The sequence below is a fragment of the Tachyglossus aculeatus genome, chromosome 7 (assembly GCF_015852505.1).
Source record: "Tachyglossus aculeatus isolate mTacAcu1 chromosome 7, mTacAcu1.pri, whole genome shotgun sequence".
In the NCBI taxonomy this organism is placed as follows: Eukaryota; Metazoa; Chordata; class Mammalia; order Monotremata; family Tachyglossidae; genus Tachyglossus; species Tachyglossus aculeatus.
Genome location: NC_052072.1, coordinates 11,041,865 through 11,061,601, shown reverse-complemented (window position 1 = coordinate 11,061,601; position 19,737 = coordinate 11,041,865). Strand labels below are relative to the sequence as shown.

General features: G+C 45.4%; 1 protein-coding gene across 5 annotated transcripts in view; it reads right to left on the bottom strand.

Moving 5' to 3' along the window:
• Positions 1-19,737, bottom strand: part of NRP2 (neuropilin 2) — a 144,416-nt gene that overhangs the window by 36,098 nt on the left and 88,581 nt on the right. For 4 of the 5 annotated variants that reach the window (XM_038748683.1, XM_038748684.1, XM_038748685.1 and 1 more), the window contains exons 12-15: positions 18,438-18,560; positions 7,566-7,828; positions 5,974-6,070; positions 3,872-3,892 (exon numbers count right to left, since the gene is read on the bottom strand). In XM_038748683.1, the coding sequence (XP_038604611.1) occupies positions 3,872-3,892; positions 5,974-6,070; positions 7,566-7,828; positions 18,438-18,560 (504 nt within the window). Of the gene's footprint in view, positions 1-3,856; positions 3,893-5,973; positions 6,071-7,565; positions 7,829-18,437; positions 18,561-19,737 lie in introns of all 5 variants that reach the window. The other variant, XM_038748687.1, reaches the window with a different exon arrangement.

The window sequence follows — 19,737 nt, the reverse complement described above, 5'->3', positions numbered from 1 at the left end:
AGAACACACAGCCTGGATGGCCAAAGAAGGGAGCACATTCCTATTCCACTACAACGTTTAAACAAACCCAGGCTAAAACATGAACAATAGTTCTCACTTACACAGTCGACTGCTAAAAATAACCCGAGTCCTCTAATTACAGCACTGCTACCACCTTACACCTTTTCACTTTATTGTTATCCTTCTTTAATTCCTTCATTTGTTCATTTTTCTATTAGCTGAGGGGTAATCATTCCTCACTTTAATACATTACTTTCATCTTCTACCTCCCAGTTTTTTTCCTGCATACAGACCTATTTTCATCCTTTAGAGATAGTTTCATAAAATAGGTACTTATTTGATGGAACTATCCTTTTGTGGGTTCAATTACTGTATTGCATAATCCAAGACAACTGCGAGTTCACATGTGATTCACGCCAAAAACACACAGTAGATGGAAAAAATACTTTTGCCATTTTATGGTCTCTCTGCTGACCCATCCCATCACATTCTCTACCACTCACACCCTTCCACCAGTCCACCCCCGCCCCCTCCCCCTTCCCCATGTGCAAACCCCCTCATACTGGTCCATAGTCACACATGGAATTTCAGGACAATTTCAACAAAAAGCTAATAATCATTCGGGGGTGCTTGGGGGCAGGATGGGTGAGCAAAATTCTGAAAATCTAGTCAGAAAGACTCCAAATTTCCAAAAAAAACAAAAAAAGTCTCTTCATATTGGGACCCAAGGACACTGAGTGGTTCAATATTTACCTCCCATCCAGCTCCCACAAGACTTAGAGGAGGGGAAATTTTGTGATTTAAATGTGGACCAGAGGTAGCCTCAGTGCTCTCTCACTTGAATAGCCTCATGGAACCATCCACCACTTGGCAGCCACAAATCAGCTATTGCCCCAGGGCTATGACCTTTCACCTCCACAGGTCAGTATTTCTACTGTGTTTGTTTTGTGAGTAAACGTCACTGGGTTTTCGTTGCTCTTCCCTTTCATGATTCACCTCGGTTCTCCAATCTCCCCAGATCTGAGGGCTGCCCTGTTTTCTTGACCCAGAACGCTGGGGGTGGGGGCAACCACATGTGCATAAATTAAAACATTTTCCTAGGGGACCTCCTTTGACACAGCAGAGGCTGCCATCAGTAACATGCAAGGCTCCTCTCGCAGCGGAGCAGTTCTCCCCGGAAATTCAACCTCAGCATCACACGCTGGGACTTAAGAGAGTGCTGAATGTAACATCAGGTTCATCCCTGTGTGGGTGTGGAAAGGTCGGGGAGAGGAGTGGGTTGCAAATCCTGGCTCCAAGTTTCCTTAATGTTTCAAGGGTGGTGAGCGAGATGTTAAAAGCAGAGCCCATTCCTCCCCCCAAGGTGCCAGAGTACAATCACTGACCTCAAACGGTAAGCCATAATGCCATCCCCATTTACAACCACCACCATATTTATTGAGCGCTTGCTAATTGCCCGCCCTTAACTAGGTGCTTGGGAACATACAATGGAAGCAACCCGATTTGCTTGTATCCACCCCAGTGTTTAGTACAGTGCCTGGCACATAGTAAGTGCTTAATAAATACCAAAATAATAAAAAAATAAAGCAAGAGATCAACCCCCTCCTGCCTTTGTTTCCCTCTTTCAAAATCACTCATCCTGGCAAAGAGACAGGGCGGACCTAAGTTAAAAGTAGTGAGCTTCCCAAACTGCTCTGGCTCCTTGAGAGCCCTCGTACTTCCCTCAAACGAGGCCAGTCCGCCTAGACAATTCGGCCACACTGAAACCCGACCTTTGAGTGGCCAAGCCATGTATTACTTTTGGCAAAAGAAGCACCGCTGCTGCCGCTGAAAATATTTATTTATTTTTTTTTTAAAAAGGGAACATGACTGAACTGCTAAGTCTCATGTAAACACACCGACACGCGCGTGCCCCAGTTTGTTTATTCGCTTAGAAAAGTAAAGCACTTACTAGAGCACTTGTCAGTCATGGTCCAGGGCACTTGAGAGTACAACAGTGCCATGTTTGGGGGCCACTACTGGAAAGTACTGTACCATCTTTTCATAGAGGCTTGGTGACTCAAAGGCTAAATGATTGCCAGGTGAATTGATCAACAGATAAAGAAGTCAGTTTTTCCAAGAAAGCCTTAACTGTGAATCCTGAAGGTGAGAACTAAAATATAACCATCATCAGAATTGGACAATCTTAAATTCGGAGAAATTCTTGTCACCATTTAGAAGTCACAATTACAACGACCTTGCCACCCAAAGGATCTCCAAGCACTTAACCATTCTACCTTGCGTCCTGGCAGGGAGAGAGAGAGGGAGTTTAGAAGAAACTGGCATGTTCTGCCTGGGAGTATTATTGCTCAGTCTTCCTCTTTGGAGTCACCATCGGAATGCTACAATTTTGCAAGTTAAACAGCACCCAGAGGTGACAAATCAGGAGGAACCTTTGTATTTCTTGTCTACTCATGAGTTTGGCAGTCTAGCGGGAGTCACGATAACTGGTCTAGACTATAAATGTAGCAGTGACTTTCTCTTTACGAAAGGCTATCCATCTCTTAATATTCAGGAAGCTTCAACAATGCACGGCAACATTAAGCAACTGTTCTCACGCAACAGGAAACTAATAAAGACTGAAACTAGAGAGGAGGGGGTTGGTATGGTTTATACATTGAAATCAGCACCAGAGCCAGAGAGTAAATGTGATAGCTTAGTGGGCCTCAACTGCTTATCTGTATCTACGCCCTACACTTAGCTCAGTGCTCAGCACCCAGCAGCCGCTTGATCTTTACCGTAATTATCACAGGCAGATTCTGTACCTTGGTAAGAATTCTTGTGGCTGGGCTGCTCTTCATTTCTTCTCACAGGAGTGACCTAGAGGAGGGCTTTCCAAGCCCCATAAGGGACAGGGCCTGGCTCCAACCCAATTTGCTTGTATCCACCGAGCACTGAGCACAGTGCCTGACACATAGTAAGCGTTTACCAAATACCACAATTATTATTAGTAGCATCAACTAAATGGATCATCAAAAACTCCAAACAATCTGTCCCAAAATGAGAAGGGCCTGGAATCCTGCTAGATTGTGAACTCTTTGAGGATCGGGATTGTGTTCTCTCCCTAGCTCTCGGTACAGTGCGATGCATGCAATGTCATTCAATAAATTTGACTGATTGATTATTCTACCTAGGATTAGTGTCCTTTTGATAAACACTTTTGCCATTGCTTTACTGTCTCTCGGCTTCAACAAGGACAAAAATGCCACTTCCTTTTTTCCAATCCTGACTTTAAATCTCCTGCTTTGAGACCTTAAAAGTACCCTTTCTCCTCCATTCTCTTCACTAAATGGCTGTTCCGGAATCTGTACCTGCCCCTTGAATTGTCCTCAATCTACATATTTAATCTTCCCGGTTCACAAAATCACCTGTCATTGGACCTTACTCTCTCAGCTAATTGAGACCACAGACTTGGCACTCTGGAACTAGAAAGAAACCACTGTCAGACTAAAATAAATCACTACCACCTTTTTTCACTTTTAATTTGCTCACGCTTTTTTTGGCTGTTGTTGTTCAAGCTGCTCCCAGCCCCTCCTCCCTCACCACTCATAAATTTTAAGGCTTGTGGCTCCCTGTTGGGCAGTGAAAGACTGAGAGGTTTATCTACTACCTATTTGTCTCTATTATGTGCTTCTAAACTTTAATTATAGAAGGCCGTGTAGACCCTAATGCCCTCTACGGCCCGGGAAGCAGGGCCGTCACTAGTGTCGTCCGCTGTTGAGGTTCCCACACCTGTTTTCCCAACCTAGTGACCGCACACCTTGACAAGACTTTCTCCCGCTCATATAGAAAGTTAAACCCCAAAATGTGGTGTTACCTGGAAAAGTCTCACCTGGAAAAGCTGCAATGGGTTCTGCAAAAGAAAAACAAAAAAAGAAGAGGCCACAATTTAGAGAGGGCTGCAGGAGTGGGAAAGAGAAAGGGTCAGTCAGTCAGTACTATTTCTTGAGCACCTAATCAATCAGTGGTATTTATTGTGCACTTATTATGTGCAGAGAACTGTTTTAAGTGCTTGGGAGAGTACAGTACAAGAGAGGTAGCAGGCGTGTTCCCTATCCATAATGAATTTACCTACGTAATGGTAACTTCATTTCGGAGAACTCTCCTGTGCCATAATAATAAATAATAATAATGACGGTATTTGTTAAGTGCTTACTATGTGCCAAGCACTGTTCTAAGTACTGGGTAGATACAAGGTAAACAGGTTGTCCCACGTGGGACTCACAGTCTTAATCCCCATTTTACAAATGAGGTAACAGGCACAGAGAAGTTAAGTGACTTGCCCCAAGTCACACAGCTGATAAGCCACGGTTCTCAAGTGTCATGGTAGTGAGAGCGGGGGTGGTGGGGATGGGACTGTGTCTTCTCTCTGTTCATTACAGAACCTAACACCTCATCAGATACTCAAAGTCTCTTTAGAATGCAGCCTCCCTCATCGATGGACAGATGCCTCAGTGAACTGTCAGTGGTTCTTCACGACTGATCCCTTCCTCAGAGCTTGGATCGCTTTAGGCACCGGATGCCTGGAATGAGCCCAAAGGGACCACCTAATCCCAGGTGTTGCTGACCTCACGGTCACATCGGGACAGACATGCCGAGAAAATCACTTAGAGAGTGACTGACTTCTCAGGAGGAATAGGGATTCTCATCCCTTCTCAAGGCAACCTAGCTTTCCCTCAACATTGTAATTTTATCACAATCAGTTGGTTTTACGGCTCTGACATCAGAGTATTAGGCAGGACAAGGGTAGGGTACCCAAGGTAGGAGCATTATACAATATATTGTACCGGGCCCCTGAGGACTATAATAAGGGTTCTGATTTCTCCTTATTTCCTGCTGAATTTGGACTCAGTCTTCCTGGCTGACCCAGTAGCACACTTGTGCAATCTTACAACATTTCTATTTACCTCTTCATTAGTGGACAAAATGCATATTTTCAGGATCTGCTCAGACACCCTCTTCATGCTAAAATAAATCATCGTCACTTGAAATTGCACTGTAATTAATTTGGGCAAAAGAATCTCTTGAGTAATTGTGTTATCATTCTTTTCTAACATGCAAACTCCTTTTTGCCTGCTAGCGAAGGCTTCCATTAAATCCATCAGTTCCTCTGAGCATGTAATCCTGATTGGCAGTCCTCTAGAATTTTCCTTGCTAAAAGCTAGCATTGAATAATGTGGTCTGGACCACCTGAAGTCCCATAAGCTTAGTGTAATGCCCGTTTTGGCTTGGGTTCAGCTTCCATTCAGCCACCCACTGCCTATCCCAAACCGTAATGAAGAGAGAAGATCCCTCACCTGCAGTTTCAGACACAAACTTCTGGGGTCCTTCCTAAACTGGGGTTTAGAAAGAGGTTTAGTGGAAAGAGCATGGCAGTCAGAGGACCTGGGTTCTAGTCCCAGTTCCTCCACTTGTCTGCTGTGTGACCTTGGACAAGTCACTTAACTTTTCTGGGTCTCGGTCACCTCATCTGAAAAATGGTGATTAAATCCTACTCCTTCCTACTTAGACTGTGAACTAACCAGATTATCTTGTATCTACCCCAGCACTTAGTACAGTGCTCGGCACATAGTAAACACTCGACTACCCTAATGGGAAGTTACCATTCAATAGAGCCACTTCTCCAACCTTTTTCCTTTAACTTCCTCTGATTCTGCTGTGAATTTTTCTCTTTCTCTCATTAGAACACGAACTCCTTGTGTGCAGAGAAGGTGCTGACTTCTTCTCAATTGCTAGCACAGTGCTTTCATTTAGTGGGCACTCAATAAATGCAAGTACTCCTAATGCTCCCCCAAACCCCTTAAACACGTGCAACATATCTAAGAACCCGGGAGGCGAAGCATCCAATTGGCTTCTGGGCATATTTCTACTGTGGAGAACAGTGACAGCCCACCTGGTTTCAAGCATTCCAGGGCAAGGCAGGTGTTTACTTACCCATGCAATTCTCCAAGGGGATATCAGCGTCTACCCGGATATCGTCGATGGCGATCTCTCCCGAGTGGTCCTTCCCTACGATTCCCTCAAATGCAATCTAGGAAGCGAGCAGAACGAATGCCAGGGTGAGTTTAGACTTCTGTACCCAAACAACCAAACGCTTCCCAGCTTCCTACGGAGCCCCGGCTCACGAGTGAGGTTTTTGCACCTGGTTCACATCTGCAGGCCACATGGCAAAGAACTCGGAATCTTAATTGGAAAAGAATTTGTTCAACTCAAATACGTACTTAAGGGAATAAGAAAAACAAGGTGACTGATTTTGATGTCCGGGAACTAGGACCTGTTTAGTAAAAGAGGATTGTAAGTGTGTCATGGAAAAGAAAAGGGAAGATGATCGAGAGCAAGTTTTCTCATAAATTATACATTAATCAAGTTGGGCGCTGGAAGCTTATTTGCAAGTTAAGTCTCTTCTAGTCAGAGAAAAGGAATGGACCAGGGGAATATGTGAATGTGGAGCACAGTCTGCTTTGCTTCAGGGAGATTTTCCTCCTGGTTGTACCATTTCAACCAGGTGGAAAACACCCTCCAAAGCACCCCAGAGATGAGCACTCTCGCTCGATTTCTCTCCCTCCACAGGTTCTATGCAAAATAGCACATGTCCTCTGGCAAGCCAAGGAAGTAGTTGGCTGTCATACCGACCATCTGTTGCTGCTCCTTGGTTGGGAAGGAGAAGGTTAATCCTTTGAATGGTCTTTCATCATTTAGTCCACACGGTGTCTACTTTTGTCTGGCTTTCAGCTACAGTCACTTATGCTGCCTTGGGCCTCAGTTTCCCACTCTGAGGTGTTTATTCTGCTTTGTGACTGGAAGTTTTGTTTGTGTTTATTTCACGGGCTTTTGTGTCCCCTTTGTCAGACTACCTGAAGATAATCTAAAATAAAATGGGATTTTTGGCTAGAGTTACTTATGCTGCCTTGGGTCTCAGTTTCCCACTCTGTGGAATGGAGTGTGAGAAAGGGCTGATTAAGTTACTGCAGCCTTGGGGATGCGTTCACACATGCGCACATGTTCACACACACACACACACACACACACACACACACACACACACACACACACACACACACACACACACAGCTTCCACTCCTTCCCGCTATTTGTCTTCATTAAGCCAGAGTGGAATGGGCCGTTTGGGTTTCCTCTTCAAAACCTTAAGAATGAGGCATTTATTCTGCTTTGTGAATGGAAGTTTTGTTTGTGTTTATTTCACGGGCTTTTGTGTCCCCTTTGTCAGACACCTGAAGATAATCTAAAATAAGATGGAGAGGAAAATGCATCTGTTGGAGGAGATCTCATCGATATGAAAGGCAATAGGGGGAACAAAGAACCAGGCTGGGTATACCGATGGGCACATTCTGAATAACAAATAAGAGTGTCATTTGGTTACCACGGCAACACGCAAAGCACAATGAAAACAGCGGCGCTTAACAGCGTTCCCTAATGATGAATGGGCACGGCCCTTTGAAACGTTGAAATAAGGATCACAAAAATTCCCTCGAATTTCGCACACAAATCTGCCTTTATCACCTCACCTGAAACTCCATCTCATAACTGGGCAGGATGATCCGTCCTTGTCTCCACTGACTGCCTTGGTCGTCCCGGACAATCCACAGGAGTTTGTTTTCCTGGCTCGCCTCCCTCACCACCTGCAGGGTGGTCCCGCTCCCACCTGTGGCGCGGTACTGGAATTCCATGCAGACGGGGATTCTGGGCAAGTGGAGCGGGGGGCTGACGAGCCGGCCAGACTGGCTCTCTCTCCTTCCACCACTCTGCAGCTTCAAATAATGGTTGCCGTCTGTCAGAAACAAACCCGGACCCCAAATCTCACATTAGCATCTGTCCTGACCCTGGATTTCAGTTCCAAAGCCAGTCAAACAGGGCGGGGGATGGACAGAGGGGAGGGACAGAAGAAGGGCCGGGACACAGGGTGGATGATCTGCCTTTCCCCAGGAAACATCTTGCAGGAGGGAGGTGGTTACTAAATAGGAAATTGTCATCCTCCCCTTACCTACCCCAAGACTGTCTGTGCTTCTAGCCTTGACTAGTTTGTTGGACTCTGACCTTTCATATTGTTTTGTATTTATATCATTTCATCTTTCCTAACTGTGTCTGTGGCCAAACCCTTTCCCACCTTCTTTACAGATTCTGAGCCCCTGGAAGGTTGGGGGCTACATCTAATTCCCTCTAACTATTCCCAGTGTTTAGTGCAGTGCTCTGCACCCAGTGAGTGATGAATAAATCCTATCACCATCACTCCTACTACCAGCAGAATGTCATCTCTGCGGTGGTTCTGTCCAAACGAAACCCATCGGATCGACCCCACATCCACAAAACGTTGTTGTATCTCACTGAAGACAATCGGAAACAATGTATGGTGCTCTGCACACAGTAAGCACTCGATAAATAAAACCATCGATCGATTGCTTGACAGAGTATATTGACAACCATGTTCATCTCCCACCCACTTCCTCAGCAAGTCCAGGGAGCCGGGCACTCATTTGCCTCAGTTGGAGATGCAGACCACCCACCCACGGCTCCAATGATAACAATAACCCCATCATTATTACTAATGAGCACTGGGGGTTGGGGACTCTAGAGCTGAGCTTCCTAAGGTTCACCATGCAGAATAAAAATATCTTAGAAAATTAGGGATTTTCCTTTCCAAATATTTTTTGGAGAATGGCTTTAATTGCTGTTTGATTCCAAATAGAAACCAAATACCAAGTAGGATCTCGCATTCCAAATATTGTGGGAGGCTACATCACCCGGGCCGGCTAAGAAACAGGTGCTAGCGGCTCTCTGGAAGTGGCAAATCCCAACTCGCGGGGCATCTGACTGATCGTACAAGGGGCACACTGGCAGCTGGGAATGGATGTAAATCAATGGCGTGGCTTAGTGGATAGAGCACGGGCCTGGGGGTCAGAAGGACCTGGGTTCTAATCCTAGCTCAGCCACGTGTCTGCTGTGTGACCTTGGGAAAGTCACTTCACTTCTCTGGGCCTCAGTTACCTCATCTGTAAAATGGGGATTAGGAGTACACAAGCCCCATATAGGACAGAGGCTGTGTCTAACTCAATTTCCTTGTATCCACATCAGTGCTTAGTACAGTGTCCAGCACAGAGTAAGCACTTAACAAATACCATTATTATTATTAGTATTACTATCAGTATAATAAGTATACCGATGCTCAGGCTTTAAGCATTATTGTGTTGCTACCCTAATTAAAAACTCCCAATACAATCAGCGTACCAGTACTGGGACTATTAGCACTACTGTGCTGCTACCCTCACTACCAACATCAGCTCTTGTCCACCCAAGGAATCAGAGGATACAGATGAAGCAGGTCATTAGGATGGACTGCCCCCATATTTCTATGGTCCAGTGTATTCTGGTGTTAGTCACTGCCCCTCCACCTATGAAAGTGTGCTAAGCAGCTGTGGGGAAGAGGGAACTGGACCTCTAACAAGCACTTTGTGTAGTGCTCTGCACATAATAGGAGTTCAATAAATGCCTTTGATTGATTGATTCATTGACAGACTGACCCTAGGGAGATTTCAGGCTCACATCTTCTTTCTGTGGTTCATGTCCAGCCTTTCTGACCAACTGATTTTTCAGAAGGAGATCAATGATGGCAGCCCAGTATCATAGCCACTTAATGGTAAGTGGGGAAAATGGGCAAGGAGGCTGCTAGAAAAGACAACACTGATCCTGGGGTGGAGCAGCAGGCTTAAGTCTAACTGGCCCTGAAAGGCTAATACCCCACTTCTCTTGTTATAATAATGATAATAATAATCATAATAATCATAATAAAAGGCTATTCATTGATAACATGTTGGGTTACCATCTTGTAAAATCTTGCATTTTGGGAAAATGGCACTTCAAGACAAAGCCCCCCATACCCACGTCCTTCTGCATCATCTTTGCACTTGGATCTGCTCTCTTTATTCACTTATGTACATAAGTACGTACATGTATTTATATCAGTGTCTGTCTCCCCCTCTAGACTGTAATCTACTTGTGGGCCAGGAATGTTTCAACCAACTCTGTTATATTGTCCTCTCCCAAGCACTTACTACGGTGCCCTCCACAAGGTGAGAGCTCAATAAATGTGATTAATGGAACGATTGCAGGTGGCTTCCAGCAAAGGGAGCAGCACTGAAAGGGAATAGATTCGGGGACTAAAATGCCATGGAAGGTAGAACCAGAGCCACTTCCGCGGCACTGTGCTGAGTCCTCACTGTCGACCATGAGCCGGAGGAAATGATCGCAGGGGAGTGTTTCAGATTGTCAGAGAGGTCACTTAAAGGACAGCTCTGCCCGGGCGTCGTAGCCCCGTGCACGGCTCTGTCTCTGAAGGAGGCTCTGTTAGCAGGTTACCTGAAGATTTATGTCTGCATCTGGATTCAGTTGAACGAGAGCAGCAGGAACGTGTGACTACCGCTAGCCACATAGGAATGGAATTGATTGTATCTGCACCTTACCAAATCTCAAAATAAATCATCAGTCTCACCCTCCTGGCTATTGGAAACCCAAACACACCATCTGTCCAGCACACACATCTCCTGGCTAGCGTCCTGCCCTCCTACTGGTGCAGCCATCTGAAAGAACATTTAGTGCCACAGAAGAGGTAGCCTTGCCCTGCAGGTCATGCTTAAAACATGAGTCAGGCCTCATTTGGTCTCTCAAGGTCAATCGACTTGGCTCGACTCCCCAAATTAGCATCCAGAGAAGGTAAACATTAACTCTGAACAATCCCAACAGTGCATCCCCAGGGCTCCCCGATACCCTAACTCATGGAGTGTGAACAGCCCTTAGTCCCAGAGGATTTTGGGGGTCTTCTTTCCCCGCAAACAATCGCTTCTCATTGAGCCTCTGCATATCTCTGCTTTCCTGTCTCTCTGTCTCTCTCACCATCACGGAGCTCTGTCCACCACTTTTCAGGGAAAGTAAGATCGTCCAATCATTTCTGCTGTCTCTCCTGCAAAGCCAGTGATTTTTCATTGTCATTCTATAGTAGATCAACAGCTTCAACGACAGCCTCCCGACCTTCCACAACTTTCACCACTCAATCCCAGATAGATGCTTCTATTAGTAAGCGCTAGTTTCACTTTGCTTAACTAATATATTAAGGTATTTATTAAGTGCTTTCGATGTGCCAGGCACTGTACTAAGCCCTGAGGTAGATACAAGCAAGTCGGGATGGATACGGTCCCTGTCCCACGTGGGGCTCACAGTCTTGATCCCCATTTTACAGATGAGGTAACTGAGGCACAGAGAAGTGAAGTGACTTGCTCAAGGTCACACAGGAGATGAGTGATGGAGCCAGAATTAGAACTCATGACCTTCTGACTCCCAAGCTCATGCTCTATCCACTAAGCCATGCTGCTTCTCTAATATATAGTCCATCGCTTTCAAAGCAGCACCAAACTGATTTTTAAGGGCTGTTACCCTGGTCTTCCCTAGTCTCTACTCAAAGGCAACTCCATCCACCTGAAATCCAGTCTTTGACTGCCTGCCTCGTCGCCCATCAAAATCAAATCAATCAAAAAATCAAATCCACCCACAAATTACTTTCCTTGCCTTGCTTGCAAACTTCCCACCCTAATATCCACCTACATCCACCTACACTCACGGAAACCCGAGGAAATCTTCTGGTGCAATTCCCATGAGGGCTCACTGACTCTACCTTTCAGTTTGGTGGAACTTAACCAGAAGCTCAACCTGCTGCTTGCTACTCAAAATCCACCTCTAGAAGAGGAGTCAAAGAGCTTATTGCTCCTACTCTACAGACCATATGTAAAGCACATGTAAGGTTCACCTGAAAAGCTGTAGAATGTAAAACTGCCAGATGCACTTAGGATCTGAACTCCAAGCAAAGGTTTTGACTCTTCTGACACCTAACAGGTAACCTCCTCACCAAACATGCGTATCCTTTCATAACGAAACACCATTCTGAACAGCTCCATCTTGGGTCCCTAGACTATGCCCGACTTGACTACCTTGTAATTCCCCCCACACACAGTGCAATCAGTCAATCAGCCAATGGTATTTATTGAGCACTTACTGTGTACAGAGCACTGTACCAAGCGCTTGGGAGAGTAAAATACAACAGAATCAGCAGGCATGTTCCCTGCCCACAATAAGTTTATAGTCTTGAGGGGCAGACAGATATTAACAGGGCTTGGCACAAAATAAACACTTAACAAATACCACAATTATTATTATTATCATTATTGTATCTTCTCCTTTCTTGATCTGAAGCAATCCAAAAGGGAACATTCATTCTGCCACAGCTCAGAAATGTATCTCCACTACCATACATGGGGTCCTTAATTTTCACTTCCAAGGAACTTGTCCTAAGCCCCTTGTGGACTTTGGATAACCCATATGAGTTGAATGGGGCTTCAGTCCTCTTGCCATTCAATCAACAAATGGTATCTAATGAGCACTTACTGTGTGCCAAGCACTCTGCTAGATGCTTGGGAAAGAACAATGCGGTAGAGTTGTTGTTTTTCTTTTTCATGGTATTTCTTAAGCACTTACTACGTGCCAGGTTCTGTATTAAGTACTGTGGTAGATTTTTTTTTATAAGTGCTTACTATATGTCAAACACTGTTCTAAGCACCGGGGTAGGTACAAGTTAATTAGGTTGGATACGGTCCCTGACCCTTATGGGGCTCATGGTCTAAGTAGGAGAGAGAACAGGTTCTTAATTCCCATTTTACAGTTGAGGGAACTGAGGCACAGAGAAGTGAAGTGACTTGACCAAGGCTACACAACAAGCAACTGGCAGAACTGGGATTAGAACCCAGGTTCCCTGACTCCTAGGCCTGAGCTTTTTCCACTAGGCCATGCCAGCTCGCAGTTCCCATATTGGTTCCTGCTCTGCACCTGAGGAGTTCCTGGGTTAGCGCACTGTCTCTTTTAGAACGTGGACATATCCAGCACAGAAAATACCACCTCACTGTTTATTAAATCCAGCACGCAGTTGACTGTGTGTGCTCAATAATGGATGATAACAACGGAAAACACACTCCCCCAAACTCCACGTGGTCTAGTGACCATGTGGTCTCCTTTTAGACTGTGAGCCCACTGTTGGGTAGGGACTGTCTCTATATGTTGCCAATTTGTACTTCCCAAGCACTTAGTACATTGCACATAGTAAGCGCTCAATAAATATGATTGATGATGAAAGAGCACGGGACTGCAAGTCAGGAGACCTAGGCTTGAGTCCCAGCTCTGCCCCTGGTAGAATGAAGGTTTCACAGCTCTCCACACATTCCTCCCCTCCTAAAATCCCACCTCCTCCTTTTCTTCCTCCTCCTCCAACAAGCTTACCCTTGTTATGTTGCCAACTTGTACTTCCCAAGCGCTTAGTACAGTGCTCTGCACACAGTAAGCGCTCAATAAATACGATTGATGATGATGATGATGATACCCTGATTAATTTCCCAGCACCCTGAGACACATCATCCCTTCAGTCAATTCCAGCACTTATGAACTTATTAACACCCTCCTTAGCATGTAAAGATGTTACCTTAATTTTTTTATTTTTGAGCTCTCTAGTTCTATAGGTTTTTATATTTGTCTCCCCCATTAAGGAGCGTAAGCTCCTTGTGGGCAGGGAATGTGTCACCCAAGCACTGCATCAAGTGGGTTGCTTTAAAAGTACTATTACTGTTCTCCTTTGAGTTGTTAATAATGATAGTGGTATTAATTGTGTTTTTTGTTAAGTGCCTTCTGGGTGCCAAGCACAGTATTTAGCACTGGGGTAGGTACAAGAAAATCGACAGGCAGGACCGGTCTCATATGGGACTCACTGTCTAGGTAGGAGGTCAGAATAGGAATTTTATCCCCATTTTAAAGATGAGGAAACTGAGGCACAGAGAAGTTAAATAACTTGCCTGAGGTCACACAGCGCATTAGTGACAGATTTGGGATTAGAACGCAGATCTTCTGGCTCTCAGGCCTGTGTTCTTTAAACTCTCCATGCTCAATTTCCTCACCTATGAAATTGGGGATAAGATATCTGCTCTTCCTACCACCCCATGTGGGACAAGGACTCTGATCTGATCTTCTTATATCTAACGCAGTGCCTACCACAGAAGTTGGCACATAGTATTGAGAAGCAGTGTGGTTCAGTGGAAAGAGCACGGGCTTTGGAGTCAGAGGTCATGGGTTCTAATCCTGGCTCCGCCAATTGTCAGCTGTGTGACTTTGGGCAAGTCACTTCACTTCTCTGTGCTCAGTTACCTCATCTGTAAAATGGGGATTAAGACTGTGAGCCACCTGTGGGACAACCTGATCACCTTGTACCCTCCCCAGCGCTTAGAACAGTGCTTTGTACATAGTAAGCACTTAATAAATGCCATTATTATTATTATATTGTGCTCTTCCAAGTGCTTAGTACCGTGCTCTGCACACAGTAAGCACTCAATAAATAGATCCACTGACTAACTGATATAGTAAGCATTTAATAATTAACTGCAATATTTGTTAAGCACTTACTTCATGCCCAGGGCTGTATTAAGTACTGGGGTCGGACACAGTCCCTGATCCAACCAGGCTTCATATTCTATGTAATAATAATAATAATGATTGTGGTACTTGTCAAAGCACTTACTATGTGCCAAGCACTGTACTTAGCACTGGGGTAGATACAAGATAATCAGGTTGGACACAGTCTACATGGGGCTCACTGTCTTAATCTGAATTTTGCAGATGAGGTAACTGAGGTACAAAGAAGTTAAGTGACTAGCCCAAGGTCATTCAGCAGACAAGTGGCAGAGCTGGGATTAGAACCCAAGTCCACTGTTTCTCAGGCCCATGCTTCTTCCACTAGGTTATGCTGCTTCATTCATTCATTCAATTTTGAGCACTTACTGTGTGCAGAGCATTGTACTAAGCGCTTGGGAAGTACAAGTTGGCAACATATAGAGACGGTCCCTACCCAACAACGGGTTCACAGTCAAGAAGGGGGAAACAGACAACAAAACGAAACAACAAAAGTCACTCAAGAGACAGTCATCCTCCCACTTTCTTGCTCTGTGATTTGCACCAAGCCATACAAGAGGCTGTCTGGATCTAAGCAGCAGCAGAGACCCCTTCTGCAGGCTGACATGGTTATGCCCACTGGCCTCCAGAACCAGACCTCATCTCTGATCTCTTTTCTGATCTCGCCGAGGCCAGGAGTCTGACCTCGTCAGAAGTATCATAAACTTCCTCCCGGGAGCTGAGGAGAAGCCCTGCTCCGGCATGGGGAGCCGAAGAAAGTCTACAGGAAAAGCCCGTCGTGACTCCCCTCCGAGGGACCTGGCTGAGAGAGCTGCAGTTACCATTACCACTCCAAAAGCGGGAAAACAGCTGGATCCGCGATGGGTTTCTGGGGAGTTTTGGAGATGGGCGGATGTGCTGCCCTTACTGGCAGGAGTCACTGAACCTCTAGTGGGTGTATTGGGAGGGCTGGGGGGATAGGGGGACCCGGGATGGGAAGGAGGATTCAAGAGGATGCTGGAAAGGCAAATCTCTGCTGCTAACCGCAAGGGCTAAAAAAAGAAATTGGGATCGGCCCGGAGCATGTTTGGAAAACAGAGTAGTGGAATGAAATCAGTGGGTGTCTTGTCAGCCTCAAGCAGGCCTTACGGGTGCCAAAAGAACAGAAATAATTGTATGCTTAAAGAGAAAATAAAACACACACACTCTAAAACAGAAAATATCTAAGGAATTTGGGTTGTTCGTACAGACACTTCTAATCAACTGTCCCCTGGATGCTATTTCAAAATGGCTATTTCCGTTCTCTCTCTCCTTTATTGTTTTTCTCTGTTTTTCGGCTTCCTCCTCTCCCTCTCTCTAACATTTGACTCAAGGAGGGTGGCTTTCTTCAAATTTAATCATTTTTGTTTTTCTATCTAATATGGGGGGATGGTGAAATATGGCCCACGGCCTTCAAAGGGTATTTCAATTCCTCCTTTTGCGAAATGGCATCATGCTGGGTAACACCGACAAACTTCGAGGCTGGGTTTAGAAGTTGCCAGCAACGCTGAACCCCATTAGCATTTGCCCTGCCCCTAAACTAAGCACAGCTGTTTCCTTTCTCCCAACTGCTTACCCTCAGGGCCTGATTTTGCTGAAGAAAAGACCACCCTGAACAGAAGGGCCTTTTTCCATCATCTCTTGCTTGAGGCCTGACGGTGAGCTTCATAAGGAAAAGTCAAATTCAGGGGCGATCAGAAAATCATCAGAGGGAAGGAGGCGTGAACACGTGAACAATACAGCTATTTTGTTTCCCATTTAGCAGGTTAGAAGAGCGTCTTTCTAACCTCCAGGGATTTCTTTAAAGGGATGGGAAAGGAAAAGGAGCTGTGTTCTGTCTTAAAGGAAGAGTGAAATGAGACTTCATGATAGCTATGGTATTTGTTCCATGCTTACTATGTGCCAAGCACTATTCTAAGCGCTGAGGTAGACACTAGGTAATCAGGTTTTTTGGATTTTTTTCTTAATGGAATTTGTTCAACGCTTCCTATCTGCCAGACACTGTATTAAGGTCTGGGATAGATACGAAAGATAATCAGGTTGGTATCCTCTAGATTCGTTCCCCTGCTGTCCCTTCCATACAACAAATGTTGGCTTCTCATCCAATCTGAAGTGCCTCAGTAATCAACTAGGGGAAGGCAAAGCCTGAATGAATGAGTGAATCAATCATTCAGTCAATCACTGGTATTTCTTGAGTGCTTACTGTGTGCAGAGTACTGTATTAAGCGCTCAGGAAAATGCAGACCTCTCAAGCCCCAGCTAGAAGTTGATTTGACTGGAGAGCTACAGGTGAAAAAACTAAAAGGAAGAGGAGAAACAGGAGGTGGAAAAGGGGAGTGGAGAAGGTGGGGAGGGGAGTAGTAGTAGCAGTTATATTTGTTGAGCAGCCACCTGGTGCCATGCACCTAATTAAAAATCTGGGAAGAAATGGAAGTTGTATTAGACAAGTTCCTTACCCACAAGGAGCTGAAAGTCAAAGGAAGGAGAGGAGGATGAGAAGCAGTAGGGGGTTGGGGAGAGAAAGCAGCCAGATTCAATATCTGCTCAGAATAGCTTCTCGCTTCTACAGGTTTAGTTGAGATGCAGAAGACAGAGAAACTGTTCAGGAAAAATTGCTGGGGGTACCACTCTTGGGAAGAGAATAATAATGATGGCATTTAGTAAGTGCTTACTATGTGCAAAGCATTGTTCTAAGCGCTGGGGAGGTTACAAGGTGATCAGGTTGTCCCACAGGGGGCTCACAGTCTTAATCCCCATTTTACAGATGAGGTAACTGAGGCACAGAGAAGTGAAGTGACTTGCCCAAAGTCACACAGCTGACAAGTGGCAGAGCTGGGATTTGAACCCATTTGACTCCGAAGCCTGTGCTCTTTCCACTGAGCCACAAGTGAGGCCCTGAATAAGAATGACCGGAAAAACCTCTTCAGAGCCTCCACAATCCAGGCTTTCCCTTCTTCCTTTCCCACGCCAGCCCAAATTTCTGCCAAATTGCCCTCAAGCTCCCCCAGTTCCCTCATTGCCCCTCTTTCCCTCTCCTAACCAAGTTTTGCTTGCATTAGTTTAAGACGGCCAATTAATTGGAGAAAATCTCAAGGGACAGGAATGAAATGAAAAATCCAGACTGGTCTATAAAAATAAGAATGTTTTCCTCCTTGCACAAGCCTTATTATATTAATTAAACTTTATTACAGCAAGCAAGATAGGGGGAAGGTTGCTAAGACTGGGACAGGGGTAAGTGTTTTCTCCTGCTGCCTGAGGCCCTGGTTATCTTCAGATATTCATCTTTCAAAACACTCAAATGCTGAAGAGATAAACACTTGAAATATGAAATGTTTTTTTTCTCCAGTGCAGGGCAGGGCAGGCCAAGCACTGGAATTTCACTGAAAAGCAGGCCCAGGATCCATTTGGTACCTCCACAATAGCACCGGGTTTGGGAGAATTATCCTTCAGAAGGGCAGAGTGTCTGCTTGGTGGTGAGGTATTTACTGAGCGCATCCTGTGGGCAGAGCACTTTACTGGGCACTTGGGACCAAACAGTCAGAGCAGAGACACAGTGGTACCCTTAGTCATCTTTCATTTTCAGAGACGCTAACAGAACTACATACATGCGACGCCGTGCTGCGATGGACTCACTGATTCTCCAACGGTTGTGGAGGTTACAACTTATAATTTATTTTCCCTCTTTCCAACTCCTTCCCAGTCACAATGAGCAGGTCTATGTACATCGTTCTATGCCTATTCTCAAGCTATCATACACACAGCAATGTAACTGATCCAGTTAGATACTACCAACCCCTCCAAAAGCTTGACAGCCATAGGATGCCCCTCATCCCGCTCCCATGTCCCTCTCCCATGTCCCTCTCCTGGCTTACCGGGAGCCAGGTTGGAGCTTCCGGGCCAGGGGCTCCTGAATGAGGTCTCCCGGTCGTACATCCAACCACAGGCCTCGTCAATGACATCAAAGTTGCAGTTGAATCCTGGAGGGAGTTGAAAATCTTTATGGGAGAGAGAACGGAGACAAAACAGCAAAATGAAATGGGGCTCAAAATGACATCAATCAATTGATTAGTCGTATTTAATGAACACATACAGTTTGCAGAGCCTGGTACTAAGCGCTCACTTAACTTTTCTGTGCCTCAGTTTCCTCAGCTGGAAAATGGTGATTTAACACCTGTTCTCCCTCCTATTTACACTGGGACCCTGACGAGGGACAAGAACTGTGATCAACGTGATTATCTTGTATCCATCCCATCACTTAGTGCAGGGCTTGGCACATTGCAAGTGCTTAACAAATACCACAATTATTATTATTATTACGAGGCACTGGTGCCATTTTAACAGCTGGACTGCCCTAAGGAGCAAGGAGATGGAGGTATTTCCCTGGTTTATTCATTTAACTCTTCATTAATCAATTTTTTTACGTCAGTTAATTGAAGGTATTTATTGAGCAGTTACTGTGTGCCAAGCGCCATACTAAGTGCTCGGGAAAGTGCAGTACAATAGAGTTGGTAGATGCTTCATGACCATCACGCACTCCCTAGCTCAGCCTGCCGTTCAACCCGATCTCGGTCCTGGGTGCCTCGGCCCTGCCAGGAGTTTCCATCATCAGCAAATAAGAGAGAGGGTACCAAGGCCTGCCAGCTTCTAATCAGTACCTTCTATCTCTCTCTCAAAGCAGAAAAATGCTAAAAAACTCGCTTGAACGGCAAAGAAGAATGTCTCCCAAGTGCTCCAGATGCAGTCTGACTCTCCCCAAAAGAGTATTAGCTCTCTTTCTGCCAACTTCACACTTGCATGTGATGGAATGGGCCACTGGCACAGAAGTGAGCAGTGAAGAATAAGTGATCTCGATGAACGAGTGAATGGTAAAGTTAAAGTTTGGCTTACCGGGAGATCGATCTTACTGCAGAAGAACTTGGCCGGCCTGTCCCTGCGGGAAAGGGTGACTCGGCACAGTGAGGTAAATGCAAATCGCAGAACCCAAACCACAGTGGTCAGAAAACGGTTGCCATTATTGATAGGGAAGTGACGGATGACCCGGCAGCAGGGCTGAGGGCCAGATCTTCTCTGGCTGCAGAAATTAAAGCCATGTGGCCCCAAGTTCTAAAGCGAAGGAAACTGAAGGGAAAATGGGAAGGGTCCCAGAGGATCGGTGGGAGAGCATGAACCAAA